General features: G+C 41.7%; 1 protein-coding gene and 1 pseudogene across 2 annotated transcripts; both read right to left on the bottom strand.

The window, feature by feature from the left end:
* Positions 1-2,258: 2,258 nt before the first annotated feature.
* On the bottom strand, positions 2,259-19,144 carry nus1 (NUS1 dehydrodolichyl diphosphate synthase subunit). Its single transcript, XM_084149096.1, has 5 exons — positions 18,614-19,144; positions 17,230-17,364; positions 6,815-6,967; positions 4,213-4,312; positions 2,259-3,279 (listed from the first exon to the last, which is right to left on the bottom strand). The coding sequence occupies exons 1-5, from the start codon at positions 18,978-18,980 to the stop codon at positions 3,189-3,191; spliced, it is 846 nt and encodes a 281-aa protein (XP_084005222.1). The 5' UTR covers positions 18,981-19,144; the 3' UTR covers positions 2,259-3,188.
* A 368-nt stretch (positions 19,145-19,512) lies between these two features.
* Positions 19,513-24,798, bottom strand: LOC311106810 (nephrocan-like; annotated as a pseudogene). Its single transcript has 4 exons — positions 24,730-24,798; positions 21,044-21,256; positions 20,185-20,855; positions 19,513-19,913 (listed from the first exon to the last, which is right to left on the bottom strand). The product of its transcript is annotated as a nephrocan-like (transcript).
* Positions 24,799-26,218: the final 1,420 nt, after the last annotated feature.

The following is a 26,218-nucleotide window of genomic DNA, read 5'->3' as shown; positions in this document are numbered from 1 at the left end:
AAACTCCAATATTAAAGCTGATCTACCCCCTAAAAAATTAATTAAAAATATAAACAAGTGACAATAATAGCTTTCACCTGGATGTCATGGCAAGAGCAGGTGTTCTTAAAGCTGCAATATGTAACTTTTTGGGAGACCCGACAAAATTAACATAGAAATGTGAGTTATAGATCTGTCATTCTCATTGAAAGCAAGTCTAAGGAGCAGTACAAAACATTAGGAACACCTGCTCTTTCCATGACAGGCTGACCAGGTGAAAGCTATGATCCCTTATTTATGTCATCAGTTAAATCCACTTCAAATCAGTGTAGATGAAGGGGAGGAGACAGGTTAAATAAGGATTTTAAGCCTTGGGACATGGATTGTGTATGTGTGCCATTCAGAGGGTGAATGGGCAAGACAAAATATTTAAGTGCCTTTGAATGGGGTATGCCAGGCGCACCGGTTTGAGTGCGTCAAGAAGTACAACACTGCTGGGTTTTTCACGCTCAACATTTTCCCGTGTGTATCAAGAATGGTCCACCACCCAACTTGACACTGTGGAAAGCATTGGAGTCAACATGGGCCAGCATCCCTGTGGAACACTCCATGCCCCAACAAATTGAGGCTGTTCTGAGGGGAAAAGGGGGGCGCAAGTCAATATTAGGAAGGTGTTCCTAATGTTTTGTACACTCAGTGTATATATATATATATATATATATATATATATATATATATTCTGGACTCTGACATTGCTCGTTCTGATATTTAATTAATTGTTTTACTTTTTGGATTATGCGCATATTTTTTGTATTGCTAGGTATTATTACTGCACTGCTGGAGCAAAAAAGACAAGCATTTTGCTGCACCTGCGATAACATCAGCAAGTCTGCGTACGCGACAGAGATAACCAGAGTATAGCTATGGAGATGACAGTAGGTAACAGGGACCTTCCCTACTTTCGCAGTATCTTATCCAGAGCGACTTACAAATTGAATACCGTATTTTCCGCACTACAAGGCGCACCGGAGTATAAGCCGCAGCAGCTAAATTGAATGATATTGAATGATGTGTACATATATAAGCCGCACTGGACTATAAGCCGCAGGTGTTTTAATGTTTAATTACCATATGTAAGGGTTCGTGCACAGAGGGGATTGTCGGGAAAGAGACAAACTGTCTCGCTCTCGTAATGTCTGTCTGTCTTGCTCTCGTTCTGTCTCTCGTACCACTCTCGGTTCCACTTTTACTTTTGCGCGCTACCTGTCTCACTCTTTTCCGGCCTCCAGCTTTTCCTGCTGGAGCCCGCCGCTTAAAGGGGGGGGGGGGGGGGGGGGGGCGCGGAGCGGTCATAGAGCCCATAGTGTTAAAGTTGGTGGACTGTAACCTGTAAAATCCATAGATTTAGGAGGTCTTCTAGTGGCCGTTAGCTGTAAAAATCCATAGATTAGCCGCACCGTTATATAAGCCGCAGGGTCGAAAAATTGGGAAAAAGGCGCGGCTTATAGTCCGAAAATTACGGTACATTTTGTAATACATAGAAAACATAATGTAGAAAGGGTTGAGGGTGATGTTTAGATTTGTGTAAAGTGCTGCATCTGAAAGGGAGTGGAGTAGCAGTAGTGGTTGGAGCTGCTCTCAGCTGCAGGTGTGTAGGCCAGTCTGTCTTATCTAAAACACAGCATCAGACAGCATCCAGGGAGATGCAGCTCTCCTGCACACCTCAGACAGTTATGAAGCGTTTCAAGTTGCTTTCCCTTTGAATGACGGTGTAGTCTTTCATGCATTGGGATGATTGCTGCATATAAAAAGGTCTAGAAACCTGCATCGGAGTCCCTCGCCCGAGTTACACAGCTCTCAACTGGTGAAACACTTACTTAGTGATATGGGTTGGGACGCAATGACTAAGGAAAGGCAGACCCCACCAGTGGCAGTGCAAATTATTATAATTTTTTATAAATAATGATCTAACAAATCCAAGGTGACAACAGCGTGACTCTTTCAATTGTTCAATAGCTGATAATTTGAGATTTAAAAGCCACCAGGCCCTTGATACCTCTTGCTGCATATAGAACAGGGGATATAACACTTGTTCACCAAAGAACACATTACATGTGAGGGGACATGCATAAAATGAGGTCATACAACACAACTCTATAAATCAACCATTTACATCGGTTCCATTTATCTCAAAGGAAGATTACTCAAAAGACACATTATTGGCAGTCCATTCTGTCTTCAAAAGAAGCTGAGGGAATCCAATCCAAACGAAGCAGGTACTGTATATATGGGGTTTTCAGTAACATTTATTGATCATTTACACTGACAGGCTCCATGTGGAACAACCCATCAAAACTTCCTATGACAACCCAACCACTGGTACCTTAGCTAGTGAAGGTCTGGGAGTTTTAGTCCCACAAGTACTAAGAGTTAGCATTATGGTGTAAATACTACAGTATGCCGTCTAACCAAAGAGAAAGACAATCTCTGAGTTTTAAATTAGATTAACGAAATAGCAGCCCAACAACACTTTAATACAAGAGTTAGTCAATCTTCACATGGACGAACAACAGAAGGCAGCACTGAGGATTATTAAGGAGCTCTTTCAATATGCAATCATCTTCACGTTATGGACGGAGCAATAGAGTCAACACCAAATGAAAGAGTAGTAATGGTCATGGGGGAAATTGTATACTTGCTGGCTGATTTTCACACAGGTACACAAGCAGACACACACAGTCCACCAATAGTAACTTTGAATAAAGACAAAGTACAACCATGTATTCAGACATCCTTCAGCAGGTGTAGGATCTACAGCAAACAGAGAGAGAAAGAGAGAAGAACACTAGATTTACACCATACTGCTAACCATGTCCTTCAGGTGATGTTGGTTCCTCGTTAATCCGGCTGACGCAGGGTATTGGCGGATCTCCTCCAAGCTGGCAGATGTTCAGTGCGTGCCGCTACCTTGGCAGGGCCCGTACTACCCAGCATGCCTCAGAGGCGGCCTGGCGAGCGTTGCGGATGAGCAGAGAAACAGTGAGTGAGTGGAGATGCAATTCGATTTGATGCGTCGGTACGCTGTCTGGCTGGCTGCTTGTTCTCTAGTGCCTGCACTTTAAACATAGCGACCCGGGAGGAGGAGGGGCTAGGGCGGCCCCTACCCCACCCGTCGTTCCCCTTCCTCTGGAGGGGGCGTGGCCAATCACTCACTTCCCCAGCCGCTGCTCACAGGAGGCGTAGTGCTGAAGGGCACTGAATAAGTCCTCATAGGAGACATCCACATGGGAGGGTAAGGAGCTGCAGGAGAGAGGGAGGATGTTAGAGACATATACTAGAGAGACACCTCTAGCCTACTTCAGATGGCTGTAGTTTATCTGCTAAATAATGTTGTTAAAATAGATACCAAGCAATAAGGGATCAACAGAAATGTCATGTTACATTTGTAAAAAGGCTCCCTGCAAATACAATTATGTACTTTACGATGGCTGTCTAAAAATGACCGAAAGCTGCTGCTTGAGCTACAGTCAAAGCAGTTCCAGTACTATACCGCCATCTAGTGTTTGGTAGAGGTAAGTCTAAACAGTCCTTCCAAATACAGTATATGTCAAATAAAATGTTGCTTTGTAAACACTGATTACATACAATAATGTGGGCCATTCTGACTGAACTTCATGACTGCCAAACAATGACACATGTCTAAAAATAGGATTTATGTAATTGTTAGTGATGCATCATCATTTGGTAAAGTCTAATTGCATATCTTATGTAGGCTGAACTGCAACATTTTCTCTATGTATTTCCATTATCTTTAAAATAGCACTACTACTTCTACTTGGTTACACAGCAGCATTTTTTAAAGTGTTGCAAATCGGTCAAGCCAGAAGATAAGTGAGGCAGCAGAGACAGGTTTACCAGTTAATTTCCACAGATGAAAACAGGCCCATATCAATTCTACTCAGGAGGTAAAGCATAGGTACGCACACACTTTCTCTGTCTCCCACACACACACACACACACACACACACACACACACACACACACACACACACACACACACACACACACACACACACACACACACACACACAGAGAGAGAGTGGCTATAAATCGGACAGGATTAAGAGAAGAACCTCTGTCATTCCTGTCCAGCTCTACAGAGCAGCAGCTCTCCAAGCAGTCTTCTACACATGAGTAAGGCAGCCTCATCTAATACACACACGCAATACTTACATGAACTCTGTCAGTCTGATGTGCCAAGGCAGGAACCCCAGGGTGCTTTCTACTGGGCCGAACTTCAGAACCAGGTCTGGATCTGGTGTACTCTTCGACTCTGCACAAACAGAGAGAGCATGGACAGAGGTAAATGAAAAACACAATCAATGGATATCTCACAAAGTGGCCTCTGCGGAGCATTTAACCCTTGAGTCAATTTCTGCGGCCCTGCGGAAATCAAATTAGCATAATAAACAAAATCCCCATAAAAATCCACCTGTTTAAGCTAGATAGATTTTTTTTGCATGGGCTGCGTCTCAATCCACCGCATCTGCCAATGGCGGCATTCCGCATCTGCGGCGGAAGGTGGCTGAGCTACAGCGGTGTTTGTCAGACCATGAGACATCCCGAAAAATCTGTATTCTTCCGAAAACGTCTGTAGCGTCCGAACGGTTTGGCCTACAAACTCTATGGAAAGATGACTCACGAACATGTCAGTTGTTTTGCTCTAAGACCCCCACAAGCGTCACGGGACTCATCTGAAGTCGATACCACCGATCTGCCAACTTCTGTCTGTAGCTTCCGAACGGTTTGGCCTCTCACGAGCATGTCGATTGTTTTGCTCTAGGACGCCCCCAAGACTTGCCTGAAGACAGCCCGGTACCAGTTTTAAAAAATGAATGGAAGTATACAGTGCCTTCAGAAAGTATTCACTTTTTCCACATTTTGTTGTGTTACAGCCTGAATTTAAAAACTGATACATTTAGATGTTTTGGTCACTGGCATACATACACATAATACCCCATAATGTCAAAGTGGAATTATGTTTTTCCAAATGTTCCCAAATTATTTACAAATGAAAAGCTGAAATGTCTTGAGTCAATAAGTATTCAACCCCTTTGTTATGTCAAGCCTAAATAAGTTCAGGAGTAAAACAATTTCCACCAGACACTGGGAGATGAATTCACCTTTCAGCAGGACAAAAACCTAAAACACATGGCCAAATCTACACTGGAGTTGCTTACCAAGAAGACAGTGAATGTTCCTGAGTGGCCGAGTTACAGTTTTGACTTAAATCTACTTGAAAATCTAAGGCAAGACCTAAAAATGGTTGTCTAGCAATGATCAACAACAAATTTGACAGAGTTGAAGAATTTTGGTGTGGAAAGCTCTTAGACACTTACCAAGAAAGACTCACAGCTGTAATCACTGCCAACGGTGCTTCTACTGACTCAGGGGTGTGAATACTTATGTAAATGAGACAGTATTTCTGTATAACAAAAAATATATAAATTTGCTAACATTTCTAAAAACATGTTTTCACTTTGTCATTATGGGGTATTGTGTGTAGATGGGTAAAAAAAATATTAACAGAACCTTTTAAAAAAATACAAAACAATTATTAGATCAAACACTGAATTTATTACAAACACTTACTGCTATTATCCCATTGAAAAATTGAATAACTGATTCATACATGGAAAAACAGATAGTAAAAAAAAATCTAAAAGGAACTTTTTTATTGAAGTGTCTGTCCTATATCTGAGAGATATAAAAGAGATCAGGCTTATTTTTTGTTGTTGACATATTTAGGAGGTTGGTTTTCATAAGGACTGTTGAAAAGATTGAGAGAAACTAGCTATCTGAAATGACAGTTCAATTTCTTGAATGTTAGGCTGCATTTACACAAGCAGCCCAATTCTGATCTTTTTGTCACTAATTGGTCTTTTGATCAATCAGATCAGATCTTCTGCCAATAGTTTGGCCAAAAATCAGAAATGTGGTGCCTGTGTAAACGCAGCCTTACAGAACTACAGCAGCAGCTTGCCAAGCCCCTTAGATAGTGAGATGATTAGAGAGTCCCTTTCACTGTGCCCCCCTGGATCCTGACAGCTGTAGAGAGAGGGTCTCTGACATCTGACTGTACTGAAGAACAGCTGCACTTACTGGGCTTGAGAGGGAAACAAACCATAACTTCACTGTACACTGGACTGGACTTAACTGCACTGAAGTGAACTCTGCTATCCTCTGTAGTTCATATTCTTTCTCATTAGTTTGTTCATACTCCTGCCTTGGGTCTCATCCATCACCTTCTACTGAGCGAGTGCAAATGGATATGTTCCACTGAAGTACTCGTGACGAGATTTAGAGCTGGTGAGGGTGATTAGTCTTAGCCAGGGACTAACGATGGGCAGAGCCGGGGTGGGCAGAGGGCTCAGGGAAAATAACCCACTTTGAGAGAAGAGCTCTCTCTGGCACAGACTCCCAGTGCTTCATGTTAACTTCATATTTTGATCAAACACTGTTGGAGCTAGTCTAACAGGGGGCTCCTTGACCTTTACTCAATCCCTTTCCTCCATCCTTGCTGAGCTTCAAATAGAGTGAAATGGCTACTCTGAACATCATGCCAAAGGAGAGCTGGTGAGCTAGACTTCACTGACTTTACTCCAGCTTGTAATACGGATATGATCAATATAATGTCTGTGTGGTTTATCCTGATAAGATAAAACAATTAAATAAAAGGTATTGCCCACCGCCAATAAATAACAGCACTAAGGACAACAGTGACAACCAATGTCCTGTCCTCCTCCTGATCATGGAGCAGGGACCTCCTCCTCACCTCTGAGTAGAGAGTCAAGCACAGTGACGTTGATGTCTTTGGATGTCTTCTCCATCTGTTCCACAGCTCTACACAGCTGCTGTGCTGCCTGGACGATCCTCAGCTTCCCATCGTCGGGAGACAGCACATTCACCACCGACTGACACGACAGCACTGTGGACACACACAGGAATACGGTCATAATAAGACCACAAACACAAATACCGGTACTCAGGCACACACACAACCACAGTAATAACACCAATCATTGGTAAACGTGTCAGGTTTCTTTTTGACTAAAGGTCAGCAGGTGGGAACTTGGAAATCCTGCTTCACAATCCTGCTGTTGCGCTTGAATATCGCATTCATAAAACAGGTGTTTTTTGGATTAGAAAACAATGAAGAACAGGATCATATCATTCATAAGTTATATTAGAGAATTATAGGGTCTCTGTGAACAGGAATTTATTTTTTACATTTGAGTCATTTAGCAGACGCTCTTATCCATAGGGTTAAGTGTCTTGCTCAAGGGCACAGACAGATTTTTCAGCTAGTCTGAGAACTTTTCGGTTTGCTAGGCTACCTGCTGCCCAATTTCCTTGGTGAAGAGAATTCTTCTGTGTTGTGTTCTCCATATGGTGGAAGTGTGACTGTATGTCATAACAGATTGACTTGCTCTGGGGATAAAGGTGGTGCCAAGAGCAGATGGCGAGTAAAACTACACAATAAATCTTCAAATCAGCCCATACAGGCTAGCTGCAGTCCACATGCCCTTTAATAAACACACGCCACAGAAGCTATAAACAAAAGCCTGGTGGAACTGGAATCCATCTAAAAAATAATAATAAACTATAATCTTCATAATCAGTTTCAAACTTCATTCAATAAGTGATGAATTGTGAATATTGCACTCCAATGAAGCCTCAAAGTGTTTGTGTAGTATCCAATAGAATTGAATGATTTATTCATAAATGGTAATTAACAACCAAATAGCCTACACATAGGAGAGTTCTGAATGCTTCTCTGTTGTAGCCCTTCCAGCTTTTCAGGCTATGGTGTAAAATAGGCTTGTTGAAGTGATGTCCTTATTTTATTAGTTATCGTTAATGCAGTCTGTGTGCTTATCAATGCACAAGCACCTCCCCCCCCCCCCCCCCCACTCCTATCAATAAATTAACATTTTCCAAAATAAAGTCATACACAAGTTTTGGTGTGCGTGAAGTTTCAAATGCATTCTGTCATTACTAAACGTGTAATGTGATAGGAATTTTAAAATGACTGTTTAACAAACAAAAAAACATTTGATTAGCCTAATAAAAATATTGAATCAGTAGTCTTCCTCAAATGAAGGGGATGATGATGCAATCTTTGCGAAAGGTAGGGAATCTGATTTCATTGGTCAACTCGTGGCTCAGACACTTAAAATGGAGTTAGCCCTAAGTTAGACCCTTTTCACACTATGATAGATTCTGTAGAGCAGGGTTCCCCAACTGGCGGCCCACGGCGGTTTTATTTGGCCCCTCCTGTTTTCAGCACATTTTGTTTTTCATGGTTGGACATAAGACTAAAAAACAGGAAATCAGCTCCAAGTTATTTACATTTTGGAAATCTGTTCCCAAGTATTCCCACACACAAGAGAGAGACATGATCGTTTCCAAGGTTTGAAATGATTATGTTTTAGTCAAATATTTGATCTGTTTGGGCTTCTTGCTGTCGATTTGCAGTCTACAAATTATTTCTAATTATGTTCCGGCCCCCCGACCATCCGCTCAAGAAAAAAAACGGCCCGCTGCTAGTTGATGATCCCTGCTCTAAAGGCTTCGAGAGAATACCCTCAGCTATATATTTTTATACAATATGAACTTGCTACGTCTCTACTGCTACCTCCAGAGGTAGAGTGCGACACTCGACCGACAGTTGCACCCCCTCAGAGCAGGGTAGTGTGAACAGATTTGTCTCGTTCAGCCCAACACTCCTACAGTATAAATGGTAATAGCTGAGCAATAATTCTGAAACAGCTGAACTGTATAGACATTAGGGCTGTCCCCGACAAAAAAAAATCTTTGTCGACCGAGAGTCGTCTGTTCTTTCGAACCAATCGATTGGTCAAAATGTTAAAACATGTATTTTTCCATATATTGACACATCCTATGAGTTTTAATCAAATCAACTACATGCAGTGAGCTTGTCTGATGGTTTAAGCGCACTGTTTGATGAAATAATTAAGACACACAAATTACTAGAGGGAGTCCGACCATAATTGATTTGATTTTGCCGGGCCAGGCTCAGACTTGCTGCGCTGTTTGAAAAAAATGACAGCGAGTGACTGTGACAATAGCACCTAGGGCTGTCCACAACTAAAAACAATCTTGGTCGACCGAGAGTCGTCTGTTCTTTCGACCAATCGATAGGTCGAAATTTTTTAACTTGTATTTTTCCATTTATAGACACACCCTATGTTTGAATCAACTATATGTAGGCTACTGAGCTTGTCTGATGCTTTAAGCACTGCGATTAAAAATGAAGGCACACAAATGACTAAAGAGAGAGCGAGCCAGAGATCAATATAGCCTAACCAGAAGAACAAAAACCTGTTCCCGACCCTCCTCCCGCTGCTGCTGGCCTTCGCATATTCTGCCATTATGCTCCTGAAGTTGCCGGTAATAGGCTACACCAGCGGTCAGCAACCTTTTGCATTTGGAGTGCCAAGTTATTGTACCGTTTCTACTGATCTGCGTCCCAGTTATGATTTTCATATGCACATTAAACGTGGAACAGTTTAATTTAATTTATAATATAGTCTTCATATCTCAAAATCAATGTCATGTGGTTAATCAAAATTCAATCTAAATGAAAATGACACAAATCTAAAAATAACTTATATTGCCATTGCCAATATGTAAAAATAGCCTACATAAAGCCAACAAAATAAAAACAATGCAGCCCACAGGTAGAAAATATCCTGATAAAAATAGATATCCTATAAATCACATTGGCTATGCATTGTCTGCAACAAACTTGAAACACTGCATCGACTATTGTATTAACTTGGTCCAGCCCGGAAGCTCGTGCTAGCAAACATGCAACATTGTATGAAATATTTCCCAGCCAGTGAGCTACGGACAGACAGACACAGCTGTAGGCTATTTGCGCAAGGGATAAGAAGTAAAAAGACAATTAACATTGACAACTCGTAAACGTAATGAAATAAACCAAAACTTTTTTCTCACAAGCGCAGCCTAGGTTGTACGCTCTGTAAACAACGTGTCCACTCCTACAATTACAACGGTAAGACTTTAATAATAATATATTTAATGAATTAATTAACAGAAATTACCGTAACCAAACAAACATTGTAGATTAGAAATGATGGGAATTAACAGTAAATGTACTACTGGAGATACTGGTGTGCCATCACCTGCATTAAATAATTATCTGCAATGGATTAGTCCACTCAGACAGGAGTCTCGTTTTTATATATATTTGCCACTGCTCGACTAAAGAAATCTCAGTCGACCAACAGCCTACCGACAACAACTAATAACAACAAGATAACTAATGTAAAGAATATTGTGTCCATAATAAGTATACAGGTTATAGGTTGAGAGATTTTGTGAATCAGGAGTAAAAACAAACAAAATTGAAATATTGTCAAAATTGACTGTGTGCATAAAATGTATATAGTATGTATAAGCTGGAAGTAGAGGCCTAAGCATTGTTGTTCACTAGTTTACTCCAATTAGGGAAGGGGTGGTGGGGTTGGAAAGTAATAAAGGGAAATATATTTTTTGAAAGGATATGTACAGTGAGGGTAAAAAGTATTTGATCCCCTGCTGATTTTGTACGTTTGCCCACTAACAAAGAAATGATCAGTCTATAATTTTAATGGTAGGTTTATTTGAACAGTGAGAGACAGAATAACAACAAAAAAATCCAGAAAAACGCATGTCAAAAATGTTATGAATTGATTTGCATTTTAATGAGGGATATAAGTATGACCCCCTCTCAATCAGAAAGGTTTCTGGCTCCCAGGTGTCTTTCATACAGGTAACAAGCTGAGATTAGGAGCACACTCTTAAAGGGAGTGCTCCTAATCTCAGCTTGTTACCTGTATAAAAGACACCTGTCCACAGAAGCAATCAATCAATCAGATTCCAAACTCTCCACCATGGCCAAGACCAAATAGCTCTCCAAGGATGTCAGGGACAAAAATTGTAGACCTACACAAGGCTGGAATGGGCTACAAGACCATCGCCAAGCAGCTTGGTGAGAAGGTGACAACAGTTGGTGCGATTATTCGCAAATGGAAGAAACACAAAAGAACTGTCAATCTCCCTCGGCCTGGGGCTCCATGCAAGATCTCCCCTAGCGGAGTTGCAATGATCATGAGAACGGTGAGGATTCAGCCCAGAACTACACGAGAGGATATTGTCAATTATCTCAAGGCAGCTGGGACCATAGTCACCAAGAAAACAATTGGTAACACACTACGCCGTGAAGGACTGAAATCCTGCAGCGCCCGCAAGGTCCCCCTGCTCAAGAAAGCACATATACAGGCCCGTCTGAAGTTTGCCAATGAACATCTGAATGATTCAGAGGAGAACTGGGTGAAAGTGTTGTGGTCAGATGAGACCAAAATCGAGCACTTTGGCATCAACTCAACTCGCCGTGTTTGGAGGAGGAGGAATGCTGCCTATGACCCCAAGAACACCATCCCCACCGTCAAACATGGAGGTTGAAACATTATGCTTTCGGGGTGTTTTTCTGCTAAGGGGACAAGACAACTTCACCGCATCAAAGGGACGATGGACGGCGCCATGTACCGTCAAATCTTGGGTGAGAACCTCCTTCCCTCAACCAGGGCATTGAAAATGGGTCGTGGATGGGTATTCCAGCATGACAATGACCCAAAACACACGGCCATGGCAACAAAGGAGTGGCTCAAGAAGAAGCACATTAAGGTCCTGGAGTGGCCTAGCCAGTCTCCAGACCTTAATCCCATAGAAAATCTGTAGAGGGAGCTGAAGGTTCGAGTTGCCAAATGTCAGGCTCGAAACCTTAATGACTTGGAGAAGATCTGCAAAGAGGAGTGGGACAAAATCCCTCCTGAGATGTGTGCAAACCTGGTGGCCAACTACAAGAAACATCTGACCTCTGATTGCAAACAAGGGTTTTGCCACCAAGTACTAAGTCATGTTTTGCAGAGGGGTCAAATACTTATTTCCCTCATTAAAATTCAAATCAATTCATAACATTTTTGACATGCATTTTTCTGGATTTTTTTGTTGTTATTCTGTCTCTCACTGTTCTTCAAATAAACCTACCATTAAAGTTATAGACTGATCATGTCTTTGTCAGTGGACAAACGTACAAAATCAGCAGGGGATCAAATACTTTTCCCCCTCACTGTATATATGTATGTATGTTTGTATATTCATATACATACACATATATATACACACATATATGTATGTATGTATGTATATGTAATACATATATACGTATGTATATGTAATACATATACAGTGGGGAAAAAAAGTATTTAGTCAGCCACCAATTGTGCAAGTTCTCCCACTTAAAAAGATGAGAGAGGCCTGTAATTGTCATCATAGGTACACGTCAACTATGACAGACAAAATTAGAAAAAATCCAGAAAATCACATTGTAGGATTTTTAATGAATTTATTAGCAAATTATGGTGGAAAATAAGTATTTGGTCACCTACAAACAAGCAAGATTTCTGGCTCTCACAGACCTGTAACTTCTTCTTTAAGAGGCTCCTCTGTCCTCCACTCGTTACCTGTATTAATGGCACCTGTTTGAACTTGTTATCAGTATAAAAGACACCTGTCCACAACCTCAAACAGTCACACTCCAAACTCCACTATGGGCAAGACCAAAGAGCTGTCAAAGGACACCAGCCATGTTTGGAGGAAGAAGAAGGATGAGTACAACCCCAAGATCACCATCCCAACCGTGAAGCATGGAGGTGGAAACATCATTCTTTGGGGATGCTTTTCTGCAAAGGGGACAGGACGACTGCACCGTATTGAGGGGAGGATGGATGGGGCCATGTATCGCGAGATCTTGGCCAACAACCTCCTTCCCTCAGTAAGAGCATTGAAGATGGGTCGTGGCTGGGTCTTCCAGCATGACAACGACCCGAAACACACAGCCAGGGCAACTAAGGAGTGGCTCCGTAAGAAGCATCTCAAGGTCCTGGAGTGGCCTAGCCAGTCTCCAGACCTGAACCCAATAGAAAATCTTTGGAGGGAGCTGAAAGTCCGTATTGCCCAGCGACAGCCCCGAAACCTGAAGGATCTGGAGAAGGTCTGTATGGAGGAGTGGGCCAAATTCCCTGCTGCAGTGTGTGCAAACCTGGTCAAGACCTACAGGAAACGTATGATCTCTGTAATTGCAAACAAAGGTTTCTGTACCAAGTATTAAGTTCTGCTTTTCTGATGTATCAAATACTTATGTCATGCAATAAAATGCAAATTAATTACTTAAAAATCATACAATGTGATTTAGATTCTGTCTCTCACAGTTGAAGTGTACCTACGATAAAAATTACAGACCTCTACATGCTTTGTAAGTAGGAAAACTTGCAAAATCGGCAGTGTATCAAATACTTGTTCTCCCCACTGTGTGTGTGTATATATATATATATATATATATATATATATTGCGAGGGAAAAAAAACATATGGGGGATTGGAAGTGATGCAGACAATTACATTGATGGAAGTTACAATCTATCTGCAACATTAAAGCTGATCTAAAGGGAAAGTCAGAATGGAATAAAGTTGCCTAGTTGTGGAAAATACTGGAGATCAAGAAAAATAAGGTAAGGAGCAAGCGCTGTGTGCATATTATGTGTGCCAAACAGGTGCTGTTAGATTACAATATCATTTCTGACCGTTTGGAACAATGTAAACACAAAAATTATAAGCATGCCAGAGTGTGTAATTATTATTATTTTCTTCACCTTTATTACAGCAAAGACTAAAATCAGTTGCATTCATTCGTGAATGCAATTTCCAAAATGGAAAAGTTTATTTATTATTTACGCTAATTATTCAAGGTTCGCTTTATTTTATTTTAAAACTAAAATCCTTGATTGCATTTTAAATCATGAATGACTCATATGTTGTGTGATGACACAATGAATGAATGATTGATAGATACAGTACTGTAGCTTATATAAGTATTGGAATATAGGCCTAAGTAAGATATGGTATTAAGACTAAACAGGATGCGCTCTTAGGCTTAAAGCTCGATGGTGGTTATACAAGGTTGCTATACTAAGCCTACTAATGATAACGACATTGCTTATTATAATAATAATAACAATAAGAAGATCAAGACAAATGAGGGTTATTATTATAATAAATATAATTTCTGACAATTTGGAACAGTGTAAACACTAAATAGTACCAGAGAAGCTGTTCTAAAACTAAATAAAAAAGTAAAGCCTTTATTACAGCATAGCGAACAGACAAACTTGTGAAATTGTTTATCCGACATGTTGTGGTTGGTGCTCACGAAATCAGTAGGCTATTAAACAAACACTCAAACAGGCAACAGAAGCAGGATCTGTCTTATTTCTGTAGATATACACTACCGGTCAAAGGTTTTAGAACACCTACTCATTCAAGAGTTTATATTTATTTTTACTATTTTCTACATTGTAGAATAATAGTGAAGACATCAAAACTATGAAATAACACACATGGAATCATGTAGTAACCAAAGAAGTAGCCACCCTTTGCCTTGATGACAGCTTTGCACACTCTTGGCATTCTCTAACCAGCTTCCTGAGGTAGTCACCTGGAATGCATTTCAATTAACAGGTGTGCCTTCTTAAAAGTTAATTTGTGGAATTTCTTTCCTTCTTAATGCGTTTGAGCCAATCAGTTGTGTTGTGACAAGGTAGGGGGTATACAGAAGATAGCCCTATTTGGTAAAAGACCAAGTCCATATTATGGCAAGAACAGCTCAAATCAGCGAAGACAAACGACAGTCCATCATTACTTTAAGACATGAAGGTCAGACAATACAGAACATTGAGAACGTTTGAAAGTTTCTTCAAGTGCAGTCGCAAAAACCATCAAGCGCTATGATGAAACTGGCTCTCATGAGGACCGCCACAGGAAAGGAAGACCCAGAGGATACGTTCATTAGAGTTAACTGCACCTCAGATTGCAGCCCAAATAAATGGTTCACATAGTTCAAGTAACAGACATCAACTGTTCAGAGGAGACTGCGTGAATCAGGCCTTCATGGTAAAACTGCTGCAAAGAAACTACTAAAGGACACCAATAAGAAAAAGAGACTTGCTTGGGCCAAGAAACACGAGCAATGGACAATAGACCGGTGGAAAACTGTCCTTTGGTCTGGAGTCCAAATTGGAGATTTGCGGTTCCAACCGACGTGTCTTTGTGAGACGCAGAGTAGGTGAACGGATGATCTCCGCATGTGTGGTTCCCACCATGAAGCATGGAGGAGGTGGTGTGATGGTGCTTTGTTGGTGACACTGTCTGTGATTTATTTAGAATTCAAGGCACACTTAACCAGCATGGCTACCACAGCATTCTGCAACGATACGCCATCCCATCTGGTTTGCACTTAGTGGGACTATCATTTGTTTTTCAACAGGACAATGTTCCAACACACCTCCAGGCTGTGTAAGGGCTATTTGACCAAGAAGGAGAGTGATGGAGTGCTGCATCAGATGACCTGGCCTCCACAATCACCCGACCTCAACCCAATTGAGATGGTTTGGGATGAGTTGGACCGCAGAGTGAAGGAAAAGCAGCCAACAAGTGCTCAGCATATGCGGGAACTCCTTCAGGACTGTTGGAAAAGCATTCCAGGTGAAGCTGGTTGAGAGAATGCCAAGAGTGTGCAAAGCTGTTATCAAGGCAAAGGGTAGTTACTTTGAAGAATCTCAAATATAAAATATATTTTGATTTGTTTAACACTTTTTGGGTTACTACATGATTCCATGTGTGTTATTTCATAGTTTTGATGTCTTCACTATTATTCTACAATGTAGAAAATAGTAAAAATAAAGAAAAACCCTTGAATGAGTAGGTGTGTCCAAACTTTTAACTGGTACTGTATATATATTTTTTAAACCAGGATTATTGAAATTCTCCCACGACCCCATTTTCATATCGGGCGACCCCACATGAAGTCGCAACCCCTAGTTTGGGAACCACTGCTGTAGTTGTTATAGGCTGCAGTTGATCAGACTGAAACACAGATTAACTGTGCACAAGTTCACAAATCATGAGGCATTTCAATGTATTTATTTTTGGGGGTGGCGGGTATGGGCTTCCATATAAAAACAGCATGTCGCAACTCCCCAGTGAATTCACATATTTTATACCCAGTCGCAATTTGCTTTTACCACATGTAGGCCAAATGATTTGCATGATATTGATACAAAAATGAAGCCTGACTTGTAATGTTGTAAAGTAGGCTTACTGTATTTCTATATTCATATCAAGTCAAAAGTTATTTGTCACATGTGCCGAATACAACAGGTGTAGACATTACAGTGAAACGCTTACTTACAAGCCCTTAACCAACAATGCAGTTTTTTAAAAAGAAAATAAATAAAAAGTGTTAAGTAAAAAATAAATAAAATAACTATACAGGGGGGTAACCGGTACAGAGTCAATGTGCGGGGGCACCGGCTAGTCGAGGTAATTGAGGTAATATGTACATGTGGGTAGAGTTAAAGTGACTATGCATTTTACCTTTATTGTATGCACGTTTGTGAATGAGAGGGGTAGTAGGCTTAATCGTTCATTTTTGATAGGCTAATGTTGCTTGATGAAGACATGGTGTTAAAACTGTCCTTTTGAGGCTAAAATGTAATGAGTGTAGCATACAGACAAAAACATTTTTCCTTTATTGTCTGTACGTTTGTGAATTTTTGCATTATTCAAGAGTGTAATGTGGTTTGGTTCCATTTTTCAAATGTGTAATATAGTTATAATAGAAAAGTCGCTTGCATAGTTGAAGCATGCTGGCTAGTGGCTATACTGGGATATTTCATAGGGATATTTACGCTAAATGCCCTTTGCCAAGAGCCGAACCCTCTTGCGGCACATGATGTTCCGTTGCTAATGTGAATTGAAAAGTTAATGTACTTTAACACTGCCTCTCCTTCAACTTTCATCAATGAGAAAAGCCCCTTAGCCTGCCCGGGAGAAGGTTACTTCTGAAGGATTCGTTGGCATAAAAATGTACCTAGCTAAAAGGTGAGCTACTTTCGTGGTACCGGTTATCCCGAGTTGACCAAAGTTACCTCGCTAACTCCTCAAACCACGCACTTAATATAGGGCTCAGTTCTTTAGACCAGCACTCCTAATCTGGGAAGCTTGATACATACGGCCCCTGGTGTTCAGTGTTCAATTGTCTCACCTTGATGGTCCTGTTTGTCAGTGCCATTGTTGAGGAACTCTACAGAGTGCTGCTTGGAGCCTTCCAGACCCAGGAGCTCCTGCTGCTGCTTCAGGATCTCATCCATCAGCCTGGAGTTGTTCCTCCTGAACACACCTGGGAACCAAAAGGGATATGTGAGCAATCCAATAGCCTATATCATATGGGGGACGTACACCCAATCTCAACAACTGAAAGACAAGAAATACAAACATTTGCTATCTTTTAGAGCAGAGATCTTAAATTAACATCATGATATAGCTAGTAAGGCTAGTCATTAGGGGTGAATAATGTGTCATATGGCAGATTGTGGTCCTCTGTAGCTCAGCTGGTAGAGCACGGCGCTTGTAACGCCAAGGTAGTGGGTTCGATCCCCGGGACCACCCATACACAAAAATGTATGCACGCACGACTGTAAGTCGCTTTGGATAAAAGCGTCTGCTAAATGGCATATTATTATTATTATTGGCAGTGAGAGAGTGATGACAAGTCAGCAGACATTGAGGAAAAACACCACACCACCAAGCACTGAGACGGCCATCAAGAAGGATTAAACAATATTTTCCAACAACTAGCCTATGACCCAGTAGGAGTGGCTGTGGTGAAACAGGAATAGAAATACTATGTGTGTAACCTTTCAGTTAAGACAATTCCTTCTAAGCTCAAATAATTAATTAGCTGAAAAAGCCATTGGGCAAACCTTGAAAGCCTATTGAGGCTTCTGTCTGAAATCATCTATGTAGTTATACAACATTGTTAGATAGTTAATTAACAATAAAGTAGCTTTTGCACTGCAGAGGTTTCTCTAATGACAAGACATGTCATATTGGGGAGGAGGGCAGAGCCTAAAGACAATGTAAGCACCAGGAATATGATCTGTGTAGTCCCGTGTGGCTCAGGGTAGAGCATGGCACTTGCAATGCCAGGGTTGTGGGTTCGATTCCCACGGGGGACCAGTACAAACAAATATGAAAATGTATACACTCACTACTGTAAGTCGCTCTGGATAAGAGCGTCTACTAAATGACTAAACTGTAAACTGAATGGATACTGATACAGATAAGTATTACACGTCTTTCACACTGAAATGGGGGGAGGGGGAAGATACATTAGTAAGCTGATATTGCAGAAGTGGGCTGTTAGATTTCTGAAGCTATTTGACTATCAGAATGTATATTTTGGATAAGTTATCAAAGATATTTAAGCACCAAAATAGAAAAATTCACGACTTGCTTCATCTGATTACAAAAACAGATGGGTAGCTGACACGTGACTGTCTGCTGGCGTTGTATTTAGCACTTCCTGGTGTGAATGTTTATAAGTAATACAAATAATGAACACATTCTATAATCAAATGATATCTTACCGTGGTTATCGTACACACTGACATAAGATATGCCGACTGCCATGCACCACACGACAAGGTTGGCAATGTCTGTGAATCTCGGCTCCTCTTCCACTATCAACAAGCCGATATGGTCAGGCAGCTTCTCCAGAGATTTCCCATCCGCCCCCCAGCGATACCGACGACCAACGCGTTTACCGGGTGCTGGAACGAGATTTTTCTGTTTGGGAAACGAGAGAGCTATCGGCACAAGAACCGCTGTTAAGGCTCGTGACCATAGCCGCCCATTCCAATTCCGAAGGCGGATTCGGAACAAAGTGATAAGCGTTCTATGAATGTGGAGAAGGACATGTAGAACCCGCCACACGAACTCGTAAACGAGCGCCATTATCCAGCCCTCCTCGACAAAATCTCTAAATACAATAATTATCAGAAATGTATTGAGCGCTGCATTTCAAGTCTAGTAATGATGGCTGTACACTAATCTAATACTGTGAGCCATTTCGCTTCCTGCCAACATCACCGTTTGCCGGCTGCCATCTTCATCCAACCCTTACACTTTGAACCCGGAGATACACGTAGCTCAGTCGAGCTCAGTGATTGGACGAGTCAGCAAACATGAAATCATGCGAGATCTAGGGTTGTACTTTCTGTCGGAGCCTAGAGGTAATGTCCAGGTTTAGCACCCTAGAAGTGCAAGTCTGTCTGTGTATTCTACTTCTACCTATTTACTCATGTATATTGCAGTGGCTGTTAATACAATAGTTCAATATTTTTTTTATAGGCTACACCGCTAAAGGTAACTTCCGTAGTAGTCAATGCCAAACTACACTAATACATGTTAAAACATTCAAAATACAAAAAATACCCAGTATGTTCAGCTAAACATGATATGTCCCCGCTACATCTATTTTCTCCAGCTAGGAATCATAATCATAATACTCCTCAGTGTCGGTCTGCTCCACTTGGTCCTCAGGTGTGGTTTTCTTGAAGTACTCCTCACACCTGTCTAGGGCCATCAGGTACGCTCTCCAGCTGTCCCCTGACACACTGACTAGCTAATTACACAGCTCGTTAGGGATCTCCACCCTCCTGGCCAGCAGGGTCCTCTTGACCCTCAGGAGCTCACAGCTGCCGTTCCAGGGATTCCCATCCAAGTAGATGGTCCTCAGCCAGGGCAACATGTCCAGGGTGATCTGGGGGAGGGAGGTCAGCTTGTTCCTCCGGAGGTTCAACACCTGCAGACACTTCAGGGACCTCAGCTCCTGCTCTTGGATGGCCTCAATGCAGTTCCCTTTCAAGTCCAGGTGGATCAGACTCTCTGGAAGCTCTCACCACAATAAGTGTTTATCTATTGCCTTTTGGTTTTATACTCAAATTGGTTTACCCAAAGACCTAGAATGTGGTTAGGCCACTATTCTACCAATGTATTGTACAAAGTATTAGTAATACTTAAGTGAATGTATAACACATATATAATGTTATTCAAGTGTGGTGTACCACTTAAAGTGCATTTAATTGATTCATTAATGTTATTACAATCATTAGTCTATAACATGCTACTGAAGCACCATATCAAAGGGATGAAATACATACATACCCATCTGGAATGGATGAGAGGAGGTTCTGTTCCAGTGCCAGGTTGGTTAAGTGAACGCTGTTCCTCAGAGCATTAGCTTCAAAGTTCCACATTGTGTTATTCTCCAGGAAGAGATGCTTCAGCTGTTTCATTCCAGACAGGTTCTGGAAGGTGACTTCCTGGATGGAGTTCTGACTGCAATCCAGTCTCTCCAGTTTGGGGCTCAGTCTACTGGAAAGCACCATCAGGTGGTTTCCTGTAGCTCCAGCACTGTGAGGTTGGGAAAGCAAAGGCCACCATCCAAAGAAACCAACCTATTGTAGGACGTAGATAGAGACGTGAGGTTGCGGAGTTGGCCCATCTCTCGGTTCCTCAGTGCTCGTATTTGGTTCCTGTCCAAGTTCAGGTGGGACAGGGCGTGAGGGAGATTGTGTGGGAAACTTTATAGGAGGTTCCCTGGCAAACACAGTGTCATCAGGGACTGTAATGATGTGAAAAAGGCTGAGGGAAAAGAGGGGATCTTGTTGTTCCCCAAGCACAACAGATTCAGTCGGGGGAGTCTCAGAGCGACTTGCACCGTCTCAATCTTATCTCCATCCAGGTAAAGGCACTCCAACTTCACCAGGGTGGAGAGGGTGTTGGAATGCAGGTTGGTGATATGGTTGTTCTGAAGATCAAGGGTGGCAGGTAGCTTAATGGTTAAGAGCATTGTGCCAGTAACCGAAAGGTCGCTGGTTCTAATCCCCGAGCCGACTAGGTGAAAAATCTGTCGATGTGCCCTTGAGCAAGGCACTTAACCCTAATTGCTCCTGTAAGTCGCTCTGGATAAGAGCGTCTGCTAAATGACCAATTTATTTATTTATCAAGCAGACGTAGTTTACTCAGCCCCTTAAAGACAGACTCCTGGAGGCCCACATTTAGTCTCCAAGCTTGGTGAGAGACCACAGGGGATCTGACGCAGTTTGTTCTTCTATAGATCCAGGCTTCTTAGTGCCCCCTGAGCCCTGAAAGCATTGGCCTCCACCACCTTCACAGGATGAAAGGATCACTTCCTCCAGCCCTGTCAGGCCAGATATGTCTCTACCCTGGAAAGGACAAACATATCAGGAGAAGATATGAACTAGTGTGCACCATTTATACAAACAATATGCTATTGATCATACAATGCATTCGGAAAGTATTCAGACCCCTTCTCTTTTTCCACATTTTGTTACGATACAGCCTTATTCTAAAATGTATTCAGACACTTTGCTATGAGACTCGAAATTGAGTTCAGGTGCATCCTGTTTCCATTGATCATCCTTGAGATGTTTCTACAACTTGATTGGAGTCCACCTATGGTATATTCAATTGATTGGACATGATTAGGAAAGGCACACACCTGTCTATATAAGGTCCCACAGTTGACAGTGCATGTCAGAGCAAAAACCAAGCCATGAGGTCGAAGGAATTGTCGAGGATTGTGTCAAAGCACAGATCTGGGGAAGGGTACCAAAACATTTCTGCAGCATTGAAGGTCACCAATAACACAGTGGCCTCCATCATTCTTAAATGGAAGAAGTTTGGAACCACCAAGACTCTTCCTAGAGCTGGCCACCCGGCCAAACTGAGCAATCGGGGGAGAAGGGCCTTGGTCAGGGAGGTGACCAAGAACCCGATGTTCACTCTGACAGAGCTCAAGAGTTCCTCTGTGGAGATGCGAGAACCTTCCAGAAGGACAACCATCTCTGCAGCACTCCACCAATCAGGCCTTTATGGTAGAGTGGCCAGACGGAAGCCACTCCTCAGTAAAAGGCACATGACAGCCCGCTTGGAGTTTGCCAAAAAGCACCTAAAGGACTCTCAGACCATGAGAAACAAGTTTCTCTGGTCTGATGAAACCAAGATTGAACTCTTTGGCCTGAATGCCAAGCGTCACGTCTGGAGGAAACCAGGCACCGCTCATCACCTGGCCAATACCATCCCTACGGTGAAGCATGGTGGTGGCAGTATCATGCTGTGGGGATGTTTTTTAGTGGCAGGGACTGGGAGACTAGTCAGGATTGAGGGAAAGATGAACGGAGCAAAGTACAGAGAGATTCTTGATGAAAACCTGCTCCAGAGCACTCAGGACCTCAGACTGGGGCGAAGGTTCACCTTCTAACAGGACAACGACCCTAAGCACACAGCCAAGACAACGCAGGAGTGGCTTCGGGACAAGTCTCTGAATGTCCTTGAGTGGCCCAGCCAGAGCCCGGACTTGAACCCAATCGAACATCTCTGGAGAGACCTGAAAATAGCTGTGCAGCGACACTCCCCATCCAACCTGACAGAGCTTGAGAGGATCTGCAGAGAAGAATGGGAGAAACTCCCCAAATACAAGTGTGCCAAGCTTGTAGCGTCATAACCAAGAAGACTCAAGGCTGTAATCGCTGCCAAAGGTGCTTCAACAAAGTACTGAGTAAAGGGTCTGAATACTTATGTAAATGTCAGATCAGTTTAAAAAAAAAAAATACATTTTCAACAATTTCTTAAAAACCTGTTTTTGCTTTGTCATTATGGGGTATTGTGTGTAGATTGATGAGGGGGGAAAAACTATTTAATCTATTTTAGAATAATAAGTGAAGGGGTCTGAATACTTTCTGAATGCACGGTATATTTCCACATTGAAGCCATGCAATTACTTAGAACAATGTTGACTGCAAACAGATTCAAGTTAACATATTTAGCAAAGATGGGATGGGTCTACATTTTGTTATTTTGTTTCTATAAGCTGTTTAACAAATTATAACGGACCAACATTGGAATTGGAGTTGATTCCAAGGCAATACATAAAATACCATAAATACACAACTTGAAGCAACCACATACAGTATTTAGCCATGGAGCATGTTCTGATTCGCCAGTGAGGGGCCAAGCCTTGACACACCCACAACTGGTTTATTCTGCAAAACCAAGCCCTCTTTGGTTGTGAAAATAGCTACAATATTTCTGACCCCCCCCCCCCCCCCCCCCCAAACCTCTAGCTCTGCCACCAGCGCTTAGATTGACCATTGCGTTAGGTTTGTTCAGGGGTGCAACTTTCACTGGTGACATGTCCCCCCCACATTCTGAAATGGCATTTTTGTCCCCCCCAGTTTTATCATTGGAATGTGATGCAAAACAAGGCAACTGTGTGCTTTAGGACCATGCGGACGCCTCCGAGCGGTTGGGTAGGCTGTTTGGAGTGTTTATCCGACCAGATAAAAATATATATAAAAAAAAAGGTTATGTCCCCCCCACTTCTAAAACCAAAGTTGAGCTCCTGGGTTTGTTAATGATTGCAAATTATGTGACCCTCCCCTGGACTAAATTTTAAAATACTAACCTCCCCCTAACTCAAATTGAAAAAGCATTACCCTCCCCATTTTCCTCCAGGTAACAATTGTGTACATTTCTGTGAGCACTGTGTGAAGTGCTGAAAGATTCATTTTTAGAAGCAATATGCACAGGCATAAAAGTTGGCCTAATTTACTCAAACGTCTACTAAAATGAGACTTTGTCCTCATGTTTCTTAGCTATTTAAAAAAGTTTTCACAAGCTAGGTTGCTTTTCAATGTTTGAGTTTGCTTCCACTGCTAGCAAAAAGAGATATGTTGGCCTCTACTAGTGATATTCTCACAGCACAGGCACACCTGATGACTCAAGTGGCCCTGTTACCAAGGTAACCTTAAAAGGGCAGCTGAACATTTTTTTTTTTTTTTTTTTTGGGGGGGGGGTCTTCACCTCAATGTTGAAGGTTTGGAAAGTCAATTAGACCCAGCAAACTTTCAACATTGCCCAGACGTAGTTTTGTGGTCTTGGCTGTACGTTGTCACATCGTCCAACTAGATTTTATTTTTGTCATTTTAGTACAATTTGCTTACTTCAAATGAGAGGTTTTTGGCTGGGATCCTTGATACATTATATTTATTTTCTCTCTCAATACCTGTTATAATACTGGAAATATAAGTTTATACATCTACAAGTGGTGCTTTTCTAATTTTGTTTGCACATGGGGTTGCAATTTTAAAATATTTTTTAATTTACATTTTATATTTTATATATTTTTTGTACTGCTTGATTCACTAACACAGAATGCTACTTTAAAGGGTGGGACTGTGGGTTTGGGTTTAACACCGCACTCTCACAGACATACCGTGTGAAGAAAACATGTTCTATTTAGGCTTGTATCTCGTTTGCGGAGGTATTGTCTGGTGTGGGGGGAGGTGGATGGGGGAGGAAGGAGGTTGAATTGTTCAGTTCTAATGTTGTCATTCTGTCTTCTTTTCAGTTTCTTTTTCCATACTTTTTCCAAGTATCTTACACAGTACATTATTACTCTGAGACAAGTTATCCTGGGGTTTTTGGGTATTCATTGCTTTTCCACTCTATGCTCTAATGACAGGGTTGTATAATGGGTGCTCAGGGCGGCCGAAATAATACCATCAAGTACAGTTCGTGGAACAGCAGCAGGGCTAACAACCCTGTGAAACGTAATAGGGTCCTGACACATTTAAAGGGTTTGAACGCAAATTTTGCGTTTCTACAAGAGACTCACCTGAGGACTTGTGAGCACTTTAGGATTCACAAGGACTGGGTTGGTCAATTGTTCCACTCTAACTTTCATAGTTAATTAAGAGGTGCTGCCGTACATGTCCCGTGTAGCTCAGTTGGTAGAGCATGGCGTTTGCAACGCCAGGGTTGTGGGTTTGATTCCCACGGGGGGCCAGTATGAAAATGTATGCACTCACTAAACTGTAAGTCGCTCTGGATAAGAGCGTCTGCTAAATATGTAAAAATGTAAATTTTGGTTGATAAATCTACTCCCTTTGTTGCTTCTGAGGTTATTGCTGATCCTAAGGGACGATACGTCAGAGTAACTGGTAAACTGTTTTCTACCCCTCTTGTTTTGGCTAGTGTTTATGCTCTCAATTGGGATGACACAAGTTACATTTCTACCTTTTTATCTGCTATACCCAATTTAGATTCCCATTTGTTGATTTTAGGGGGTGATTTCTACTGTACAATGTCCCCAGTTCTTGACAAGTCCTCGCAAAGAGCTACAGGCCCATCTAAATGTGCCCTACTTATTTAATATTTTCTTCAGAAATATGCTATATGTGAGGCTTGGCGTTTCCGACACCCTACAGATAGGCTATATTCATTTTTTTCTCATGTTCATCAAACATACTCCCGCATTGATTACTTATTTTTGGACAAAAAACTTATGCCTAACCTTCGAAGGTGTACTTATGAGAGTATTGATATATCTGACCATTCACCATTAGTGCTTGAGCTAAAGTTTCCCCAGCAACCTCCTATGTGTTACCAATGGTGTCTTAACTCCATTTTACTCTCAGATAAGGAGTTTGTCAATTTAATTTCTTCTGAAATCACCTTGTTCCTAGAAATTAATTAAACCCCAGGTATGTCCTGCTCTTCCACATGGGAGTCCCTCAAAGCATACCTACGTGGCCAAATTATTTATTATACAGCCAACAAAAACAAAGTTCGCTCTCAGCGACTTCGAGACCTGAGCGAAGCCATAGCTACATTGGATTAAAAGTATGCTACAGATCCTTTCTCTGATCTATATAAAGAACGCCAGCTACTCCAATCAGAATTTGACGAGCTCTCTACCAGACAAGCTGAACAATTACTCTTACGAGCGCGATACAGTTTGTATGAGCAAGGCGACAAGACCAGTAAACTCCTTGCACATCAGATCCGTAAATCTGAGGCCTCACGTTTAATCCCACAAATAAGGACCCTGTCTGGTGATACCACAGTTATAGATAAAGAGATAAATGATCAATTCAAACAATTTTACTCTGCGCTATACACCTCTGAATCTCCTCAAGACCCTTTGTTGATTGATTCGTTCTTCGATGGTCTGAATATGCCTTCAATTGATACAGACTCTCATGACGGTTTAGAAGAATAATTTACACCTGAGGAGATTGCAACTGCAGTGTCCGTGATGAAAAGGGGTAAATCACTGGGTCCAGATGGTTTTCCAAACAAATTTTACAGGACGTTTTCTGGTC

The sequence above is a fragment of the Coregonus lavaretus genome, assembly GCF_964263955.1.
Source record: "Coregonus lavaretus genome assembly, chromosome: 31".
NCBI lineage: Eukaryota > Metazoa > Chordata > Actinopteri > Salmoniformes > Salmonidae > Coregonus > Coregonus lavaretus.
Note: the sequence above shows the minus strand (reverse complement) of the source record. Positions and strands in the feature narration are given on the sequence as shown.